Here is a 10,916-nt window from a genome sequence, read left to right on the forward strand (position 1 = left end):
CTACCGACCTTGAGGTTAGCAGCCCAATTTGTAACCACTATGCTATCAGAGTTCCTGAGGCATCACATTAAGGGTGAGTTTATTAAACATTTGACCAAATGTAAAAATTTTCAAGTTTTCATTGTGAATTGACTGATAGTTTACATGGGAGAACATCAGTTTGTTTCATTGTAATGATTACAATCCCTGCACATTTCATCATTCAATAGTATTTGTTTCTATTCCTTCTGTGTTATTTGTTTGTTTTTTGGATGGGAATCAAAACACTCAGGAATATGCAATTATTCAAACAGCCAAAGGGCACAACCTGGCCCCTGGCCACCAGCACCCATCCCCTCTCCCTCCTTGAGTCTAGAATCCTTAGCTGCCCCATCTCTCCATGCCATCATCTCTAGTAGGCTATTTTTAAATTAATAATTTTGCATGGCCCACAAAAGGGTGTTAAAATTTTTGGCAGAAAAAAGGGCCCCCAGTATTCACTAGACAGAACTCTGGTTTTCTGTGCATGGGCCTCATTACTCTATTTGTCGGATTGTTCAATCCTGACTTTGCTACCTGACTTTGTTCTTAAGTCCCCACTTCATAACTTGTTGAAAATTCCATGAAATAGTTAATCGCTATACCCCACATATACACCCCCACTCCCTGTCGTAATTTCAATGAGGGCTGGTTGTTTGATGGTAGAGTTCTGGGCTGATAACAGAAAGGTAGGCGATTTGAACCCGCCAGCCACCCTATAGGAAAAATATGTGGCTGTCTGTATCCATGAAGAAGACAGCCTTGGAAACTCTCTGGATACAGCTCAACTCTGTCCCATGGGGTGGAAATCATCTCAACACTAATGGGCTGAGTCTTTGAATTTACCATGGTTAACATTACTTCTCTCCTTAGAAGCAAGACTTTACGTTAAGACTTTACTTCGGACGTGTCATCAGGAAGAACCAGTCCCTGGAGAAGGACATCATGCTTGGTAAAGTAGAACATCTGAGAAAAAGTGGAAGACTCCCCAAAGAGATGGACTATCACATTCGCTGTCACATGGAGCTCAAACATGACAATAGTGAGGTTGGCATAGAACCAGGCAGTGTTTCATTCTCTTGTGCACAGCGTCGCTGTGAGTCGGAACTGACTCGATCCAACAACCATAGTGATTTCTCTCAGCACCCACACCATGACAGAGCAATCTTGCAATTAATTCCCTTCAGAATTGTATCTATTCTAGAGTTTTTATTAGCTGTCATTGAATTGACTCAGACTCATGGAGACTCAGTGTACCAAAGACCATGGCCTTAAATTATCTTTATGACCACAGATCTGCTTGAGGCCTGTTGAAGCCATTGAGGGTTTTGATGGGCTTGCAACCTGGGGTCGGTGGCGGGAGCTCATCTTCCCACACTCTGTGGGGCAAAATTGTGTTGTAATCCATGGGACTGGTTTGCCATGGGGCCATTTTGTTAACAGTTGTTGTTGTAAGTGCTGTCGAGTCGTTTCTGACCCATAGTGACCCTGTATAGGGCTTCTGAGGAGCAGCTGGTGAGCTTGAACCGCCGACCTTGCAGTTCAAACAGCTTTGCAGTCTGGAGCATTAACCCACAGTGCCACACAATAGATCACTTGATTTCTCTTCCTAATCTGTCATCACGGTCAACTCTACTTTGAGGAGGAAGCTCTCCCAACCTGAGGGTCTCATCTTCTGGCACTATCTCTGACAATATTCTGGTACTATCCATCATATTTCAATATTCAATAGTACGGTGTTAACTGACAGTGTTCCACGGCTGTTACTAAGGTTTTCAGTGGCTAAACATTCAGAATTGTCAGCCTCTCCTTCCTCCTAACCTGTCTTATTCTGGAAGTTCAGCTGAAACCTGTCCACCATGGGTGACCCTACTGGTATTTAAAATGCTGGTGGCATAGCTTCCAGAATCACAGCAATGTACAAGCCACCACAGTATGACAAACTGACAGACAGGTGGTGGAATTATTCTATGAGAGGTTTCTGATTTTGTTATGCTTGTGAAAAGTACAAACAGTTTCAACAGAAGACAATTTTCAACTAAGGCCCTTCATGAGTATTGTGCACATTCAGTTTATTGAAATGTACTGATATTTACTTACAGCACACAGAATATGAACAGGGAAATAGAAGACAGAAATTGAGAGAGGTCATTGTATTCCAGGCAGAGTGGAGGGAGATTTGAAACAAACTGAAATTCCGTTCATGTTGACGATTCTTGAGTAGAACTCCGTCATCATAAAATTTCCTTAGGCATGAAATAAAACAAGAAGAAGAAAAGATGATGAATGCTGTTAGCCTGACACAGTGCCAGCAAAACAGAAGTGGAGATAAAAAAAGAAATACTTAAAGGGGTGAAAAGACATTAATGAAAAGGTAGCAGGTGAAACTCACAAGACTTCATTCTAATTTGATTCAGGATGAGAGGTGGGGTGGTTTCCAGCTGAATTTGGTTTTTGTTTTGTTTTGTTTTCTCTCTGGATGTACCTATTGTAGGAACTGGTACGGTACCATGTCAGAATTATTTTGCATTTATTAGGAGTTATGTTTATGGCCACAAGATACTTACATTACACTTAATGTGTCTGTGTGTCATCACAATCCTCTTTTAAATGTTATCTAGAATTATTTAAAACAATGAAATAATCCTGGCATGGGGCTGTAAGGATAAGCACTGGACTGCTCACGGCTGGTTCAAGCCCACCAGCCATTCCTCAATGAGGTTGCTATGAGTCAGAACTGATTTGACAGCACTTAACAAGAACAACAATGAAACAACTATGGGTTTACAATGTGTTTAGTGTATTTATAGCTTATATGAAACACTATGGAGTATGCGTACAGGAGAAGACTAGGTAATCTGCTCCCACAAAGATGCAGAACCTTGAAATCCTTGTACAGGGTCACTAGGTGTCAGAACTGATTTGATTGGCACTTAACAACAACACCATACAGTATGCATGATGGCCAGACTGTCTCATCGCTCAGATTTCAGCTAACAGGAGGGACTGGTCCCTGGAGAAGGACACCATGCTTGGTAAAGTGATTTTGTTCTTGTGGTTGCTGTTCAGTGCCACCCAGTTGGTTCTGACTCATAGTGACCCTGTTTCTGAGATGTGGAAAGTGGCTTTGAACCACAGACCTTGTTGTTAGTAGCTCAGTGCTTATCCTACAGTGCCACAACAGGATAAAGTACAGGGTCAAAGATAAAGAAGAAGACCCCCAATGAGATTAATTGGCACAGTGGTTGCAGAAATGGGCTCAAACATAACAATTATGAGGACAAAAGCGTTTTGTTCTGTTGTGTATAGTATGGAGTCCTGGTGTGGTGCTGTAGGTTAATGCGCCAGACTGCCAAGCCATTTGAACTGCAAGTTTGGTGGTTCAAGTTCACCAGCTGCTCCTCAGAAACTCTATACAGGGTCACTATCGGTTGGAACCAACTCTTCGACACTTCACAACAACAATACCGCTAAATAGTATATATACTACATTACATGGCTACATGGTATATATACTACACTACATGGCTACATGGTATATATACTACACTACATGGCTATATAGTATATGTACTACACTACATGACTACATGGTATATATACTACACTACATGGCTATATAGTATATGTACTACACTGCACCACTACATAGTGTACATACTATACAACACTACTACATAGTGTATATACTATACTATCCTGCTACATAGTACATGTACTATACTGCACTGCTAAATAGTATATATTCTATACTATACTGCTACATAATATTTGAGTTTGAACCACAAGGTCGGTGGTTCAGACTCACCGTGGAAACCCTATGAAGGGTCACCATGACTTGGGTCCTACTAAATGACACTTAACAATAGCAACAAATACTGTGATTATATTACTGTTGTTGTTATGTGCCTTGGAGTCAGTTCCGACTCAAAGCAACCCTGTACAGAGTTTCTGAGGCTGTAAATCCTTATAGGAGCAGAAAGCCTCATCTTTCTCCTGCCGAACAGCTGGTAGTTTCAAACTGCTGGCTGTGAGATTAGCAGCCCAATTCATAACTACTACGCTACCAGAGCTCCTTGTGATTCTCTTAGGCATTATGTTTATATTATATTTGCACTGGGATTCACCAGTCTCATCTTATTCCAGAAATTCAGGGTTCTAAATTGCTTACCCCACTGGGCACATAGCAAACATGGTATTGTTCATCCATAGGATGTCTTTCTTCATGGAAATTTGAATGTGACATTTTTGAGGAAACTGTAACTTTTTTTTTTTTTAAATCTTACAAGTTACAGTTTTCTTTTCAACCCAACTCCCTCTTCAAAGAACAGATGATCTGGATTTTCTTAACCTCTTTAGAGATATCATGTTGTTTACTCACCTTAATAGTAATTATCGGGGCAGGTATCTAGCAAACAAAAACAGAACAGAAAAATGGATCATCATAGTGTCTCAGCATATTGGAGAATTTTATTTTTTTTTAAAGAAACAACAAAGCAATTATGCATATAGATTAAGTCACCACCAAGACCAGGGTCTTTGAATCATGAATCAATTTGCTACGTACTGTATTTTCAAGCTATCCAAATGACACAATAGTTAGCTAAATTCCTATGTCCATAAACTTTAGATGATATCTTCCTGGCCACTATAGAATCACTTTACCTGTTTCAATGACTTTGATAATACTATCTTCTGGGATCTCCTTTGCTTTCGTCAAAGACAGGAATATCTGATATTCTGCGTCGCTGATGTCATCATTTTGGGCTGCAAATCATTGAGGGGAAGGTAAAAAGTGGTATCCATTAAGACCCATATGAAATTCTGGATGCAGGGGGTGAGAGAACTGAATGTGGAGAATGGTTCTCTGTGTGTGATCATTAGCTAGAATGCAGAGGGCAGCCACCTGCCGATGCCAGTGACAGACAAGGATGACTGAAGACATATAAGGCAATTGAACCTGTGATTATGAGCTTCCCCAGAAAGACAGACAACAGGCTGCATAGCCAAGTCAGAGCATCGGGAGGATGGTGTCTGGACATTTAGAATGGCACAATTGTGGCTTCTTCTTCCACCACCATGCCCCCATAATTTTGATCTTGTTTGCTAGTCTACCGAACCCAGTGATAACTGATGAATCCAACAAGAACATGAGCTGTTGATCAAAGACCGGTTCTACGATTGATGTTTCCTACGATCAATGTTGCCAACCCAAATGTGTATGAATGCTTGAATGGAAAACCAATTTGCTCTGCGAACTTTCACTTAAATCACAAGCGTAAGTTTAAAAAAAAGTTTTTAAAGTCTCGTCTCCCATTGTTATGAAGGCTCTTTTCTCTCTAACCCGCTTCTAAGCTGACAGATTGAAAAAAAACATGGCGACTCAGACCCTTGGGTGTCCCCATCTTGCACCAAACCTAATTCAGTCTAAATCCTAAGCATGCATACTGCTAATATGTTGATATGTCTGATAGCATAGTCATGGGTTACTCTCTACTGGGGGGCGTGAGTGAGTTGTCGAACATACTTATAGCACCAATGACTTTGGAGGTCTTGCCATTGTTCGTGTTGATGCCATACATCACCATGAAACGGTCTGAGTAATAAAGGATAGTGAAGTCAACCATGCCTGCATCTGTGAAGGAAAGGAAATAGAATTTGTATCATCATCTTCAGAGGAAACGTACTCCATGTGTTCGTTGTTGTTGCTACTGTTGGCTGACATTGTGTCGAACTGCGACTGATGAGAGTCCCAGGCAAGATAGAAGGGCCCACTGGTCCCACCAGAATCGTTTCAATGACTGTGAGCCATACCAGCTGCCATTGGATGGTTTCAGGGTATAGATCAATGAGCTTTTCTTCCTAGTCTGTCCTGCTGAAACCTGTGTAGATTAACACCATGCAAGTGATCCCTGACACACAGATGAACTAGTGACAATACCAAAGGTACATTGGCCAGGAATCAATCAAAAGTATTTTCATATGTCATGATATAAACTGGTGTCCTTAGTCCAACAAATTGTCCCTGTAACTACGCGTGTTCTCGTTCACTCTTCCCTTCTCGTCTTCTCCCTTTCTTCCTGTCTCTCTCTCTCCTTGTCCTCTGTCTTTTCCTCCCTTCACCCACTCCCAATCCAGAAACTATTATCATCCATGAAGAGAAACAGGGCACAGGACTGACTTTTCTTTACTGCTACTCTCTTACCTTGTAGACCATGTGAAATCGGTCTTAACGGCATTGTTCTCAGAATTCCTCTGTTTACATGGTTTTTTTTATTGCTTTCTAAGTTGCATCATTTGTTTTTGCTGTTGTCAGTGAGAATGTGGACACCAGAATACACACTCATTCTACAGTCTCTCCATGTACACTTTAGTGACGTTGATAACATTCTTCAAGAACCCTTCTCACCCTCCTTTCCGGAACCTCTCCTCCACAAGAAACAAAATCTCACTGCCTCCCAAGTTTCCTACCGAACCTGTTAGCAGCTTCTTCCTGTAGAGCTAGATCTGAAAGGAACACAATGCTCAAGGCAGGCATTTGTTACAGTTCAGCTAAACTATTGTTTGGTGTTGAGGAGATTTTTCAGGGGATAATTCTGAGTTCTGGATTAAAGATAATCTTAGAGCAATAGTTTCACGTGTCCATTTTACCCCCATGCCTCCAGAAAGTCTGTAGTCTGTGAGACTTTAAAATTCTTTATTTCCCCTTTTTTGATTAAGATTGTTCTCTAGAGGCTTTGATCAAAATATTCGGCCCTTCTGGTCCCTCGGTAAAGGAGGCACTTTGTCTTAGATGCAATTAGTCACACCTTCCCCCTGCTATTCCTGACTTCCCGTCTTCTTCTGTTGCTCCTGGTGAACAGAGATCAATCATTGTACCTTGGAGGGCCCCTTGAAAGCTTTTAAGACCCCAGGCATTAAAAAATGAAATAGGAGACCGAACAGAAGTACAAACATGTTATTAGACCAATGAACTGGGATGTCCCATGAAACCATGGCCCTAAACCTCCAAACCAATGAGGCACATTCTATGAGGTTGTACATAAGCTACCTCAGAAGCTACCCCTAATATATAGATATAGATATACATATACAAATATACATATAGATATACATATACATATATACACACATGCACATACATATATACACACACACATATATATACATACATACACACATATATATACACACATGCACATACATACACACACATATATAATATATGTGTTGTCATTGTAAATATATCTATAACACAGCTTTTTCAAATTCAACTTTAAACATCTGTACAATTTACTGACAATGATTAGTATCACCAGCTGTGAAGCCCAGCCATGAATCAACGTGATTTTCTGTCTCCATTTAATGTCCCTTTCCCTGGTAAACACTGGTGTTTTTACATTTGCCTTTTCCTGTCTTTTTTATCTAGGTGAGATTATACAATATTTGTCCTTTGGGGATTAGTTGATTTTATTCATGGGCTAATGCAAAGGAGTTTGAACTGCAAGCTTGGTGTTTCCGGCTCACCAGCTGCTCCTTGGAAACCCTGTACAGGGTCACTATGGGTCAGAATGACTTGACGGCACTTCACTACAACAACAATGACCTCTAGCTTCACCAAAGGCTCCTACATGTAACAGTATTCTTGTGCTTTTACAACAGACTATGTAACAAGCTCTTCAATATTTCCTATCTTGTTTTTATATATATTATAAAAGTAACAGTCTTACAGACACTCGGGGGTCATTTAAGGTGCTGGCAAATGAACTATTTCAGTTCAGAATTTTCTTTTCTATGAGGTTTTTCTGAATAACTGAAACTCCTTACATACGTAATCTGTGAGCTAGCTTCTCATGTGTCTATCATTTACTTCATTCACAACAAAACAAAAAGCAGATTGCCTGGTGCTTAGAATCTAGATACCGTATAACCCACTGCCATCCAGTCAAATCTAACTCATAGTGACCTTGCCTCGTGTTTCTGAGGCTGTAACAATTTCCAGAGACAGAAAACCTCACCTTTCTTCCACTGAGCAGTTGGTAGGTTAGCAGTCCAGTGCTGATTCTACAGAGCCACCACGGCTCCTTTCAGATACAGTCTGTTGTTGTTAAACACCATCAAGTAGTTCTGACTCATAGTGGCCCTGTAAAGGGTTCCTGAGGAGCAGTTGGTGGGTATGAACCACCAACATTGTGGTTCAAACCAACCGTACAGTTAAGTGTTGATGCTACAGCACCACACCAGGACTGTGCTCTTATTGGAAACCAGATGACTGTGAGTCAGAATTGACTTCACAGCACAGAAAGCAACAACAATAGATAAGAAACCCTGGTGGCACTGAGAGATAAGCACTGAGATGCATATCACGACCCCACAGTTCGAGCCCACCAGCTGCTCCTCAGATCAAAGTTGAGGCTTCCTGTTCCTTTCAAGATGGACAACATCAGAAACCCTATAGAGAGAGGGTCGCTGTGAGTCAGAATTAGCTCCATGGCAATGGGCTTGCATTTTGGTTTGGCTGTAATAAATAAAAATACAACTTGAACTTTTTATTTTCCAAACAAACAAATCCACTGCCCTAGAGTTAATTCTGACTCACAGTGACCTTATGTAGGGCTTCAGAGGTTACACATCTTTACAGGAGCAGAAAACCTCCTCTTTCTCCCTCAGAGCAGCTGGTGGCTTTGAATCGCTAACCTTATGGTTAGTCATCCATGTTTTTCCAATCATACCACACTATCTCCCTGATAGTATGTTTTGTTGTTGTTTTGAAGTGCTCTCAAATTGGTTCCAACTCATAGCAAACCTGCATAGGGTTTCTGAGGCTGTAAGTCTTTGCAGGAGTAGAAACCCTCATCTCTCTCTCTTAAAAATAATGAAGGAAAAATAACGAGAGAAAGTTGGAAGGTGATTAGGCATTCAGCAGATCACAGTGCTGATTGGAATTAGAAACTGGATAAGAATCGTGCCCAGTGGATCCTGGTTTGTGTGACACTCTAAGGTCCCAAACATGCACTAGTTACAAAGTTCGAGGACTCACAGTTTGTTGTGTAAAAGTTTTCGCTTGTCTTCAGTCCCAGTTGATGTTGGAGAATGCATTGGTCATTTTCTCTGGAAAAGAAAGCAATGACAGCTTAATCGTCCAGTGTTCCATGAAATATGCAAACCCATTACCTTTGGCGAGTCAATTTTGATTCATAAAGACCCCATGAGACTTTAAGAAAAAAAAGAAGAAAAAGAAGAAGAAAAGAAAAAATAACTGTCCCCTTGGGTTTTCCAGGCTGTTATCTGCATGGGAAAGCTAGACTATGAATAATGAAGACTAAAGATGAATGGATGTCTTTGAACTATGACATTGGCGAACAGAATGAATATATCACAGACCTCCCAAAGAATGGAGTCCTGGTGTAGCACTGTAGGATAAAGCATAGGACCCCAAGGTCAGCTTGAATTCAAAATCAGTGGTTCGAGCACACCAGCCACTCTTAGAAACCCTATACAGGGTTGCTATGAGTCAGAACTGACTCGATGGCACTCTGCAACAACAACCCAAAGAAATAAATTAAAAAAAAAAAAAAATTCTGTCTTGGACCACACATAACCAGAACGTTCCTTAGAAGTGAAGATGGTGAGAATTTGTCTCACAGCCTTTGAACAGTGGGTACTTGTTCCTGGAGATGGACATCCTTCATGGTAAAATGAAGGGCCAGTGAAAAAGAGGAAGACCACCGAAGGGATGGACTGACAGAGTTGCAGCAGCAGCAATGAGTTCAAACGTAACAACGGTGAAAATGAGGCAGGACCAGGCAGGGTTTTCCTCTGTTGGACAAACACTATTTGCTAGGTGTTGGAACAGACTCAATGGCACCTGAGAGCAACAGTCCATCTTTACAGGAACAGATTGACTGGTCTTTTTCCTGGGAAGCCACTGGGTGGGTCGTAGCTACTAGCTATCAAGTTTGCATTGAAAACTTAGCCAGTGAACCACCAAGGCTGTTACTTAAACACCGAGTAAATCTCATACCCAATCCTGTATCACCATAACAATGCACTGTGCTTCCATCAATTGGACCCAAGGTGACCCTATAGGACAAGGTAGGGCTGTCCCTTAGCTTTCTGAGACTACACATCTTTATGACACTAGACTGCCTCATTTTCCTGCTTGAAGCAGTTGGTGGGTTAGAACCACCTTCTGGCTAGTAGTCCTATGATTACCCTTTGCAACCCCAGGGCTCCAGTATGGCTGAATTGATGAGTAGAAATTACCAAGATGGTTTCCCTCCTTGGTGTCGTCTCACCCAGTCATGAATTTCCAGCATTTACTCACTTGCTGTAAAAGTCAACCCGTATTGCTAATCCTAAACTCATGCACTGCATGTAACGGAAGTAAACTCTCATGGGATGGTTTTCTTCTATTGCCTCCTTATTATCAGATGCTGTGTAGGTGGTACGCCATGGTCCGGTAACCTAAAAAAGGACAGGCAAGACATGGTTTGCAAACAGATACAGACACATCTTCAGTTGGCGAGCATCCTACCAGGTTGCCCTCTGCCCCAGGTGAGTCCATCCCGGTACCTGTGTACAAGGATCCTGCAAGAGGGAGTCCTGAGCAGCACAAATGATTCCAAGTACTAGAGTGACTAGCAGGGTCTTCATCATGTTCATGCTTCTCAGTCCTTCTTACGAGAGAGATGAAATTGCGTCTCTTATTGTGAGATGGTATGCACCCCACCTTTTATACTATCCATTTGTGGATGGGGCAGTTTGTGAAGGGCTGCCTTTGAACAATGAGTACATAGTGTACGTGAAATTATCTTAAAAATCAACAAGAAGCATCCTGGTTGGAAGCAATGGCCTTTGGATGTTCTCTTGTCATTCCCTTAATACAATTATTTCGC

General features: G+C 41.4%; 1 protein-coding gene across 1 annotated transcript; it reads right to left on the reverse strand.

Moving 5' to 3' along the window:
* Window positions 1-4,400: 4,400 nt before the first annotated feature.
* Window positions 4,401-10,674, reverse strand: LOC102836527 (odorant-binding protein-like). The gene is made up of 6 exons (XM_006835703.1): window positions 10,594-10,674; window positions 10,346-10,485; window positions 9,059-9,129; window positions 5,546-5,653; window positions 4,684-4,785; window positions 4,401-4,426 (listed from the first exon to the last, which is right to left on the reverse strand). The coding sequence occupies exons 1-6, from the start codon at window positions 10,672-10,674 to the stop codon at window positions 4,401-4,403; spliced, it is 528 nt and encodes a 175-aa protein (XP_006835766.1).
* Between the last annotated feature and the right edge of the window lie 242 nt (window positions 10,675-10,916).

Source organism: Chrysochloris asiatica, unplaced genomic scaffold (assembly GCF_000296735.1).
Source record: "Chrysochloris asiatica unplaced genomic scaffold, ChrAsi1.0 scaffold00018, whole genome shotgun sequence".
NCBI classification, from domain to species: Eukaryota; Metazoa; Chordata; class Mammalia; order Afrosoricida; family Chrysochloridae; genus Chrysochloris; species Chrysochloris asiatica.

Bases quoted from the DNA above. Each gene is read 5' to 3' on its own strand.
- LOC102836527 (XM_006835703.1), bottom strand. From the start codon at position 10,674: ATGAAGACCCTGCTAGTCACTCTAGTACTTGGAATCATTTGTGCTGCT. The intron at 5,654-9,058 runs GTGAGTCCTCGA...TTTCCTTCACAG, and splicing joins AAACTTTTACACAACAAACT to ATGCAGGCATGGTTGACTTC. The intron at 4,786-5,545 runs GTATGTTCGACA...AATGATTTGCAG, and splicing joins CAAAGTCATTGGTGCTATAA to CCCAAAATGATGACATCAGC.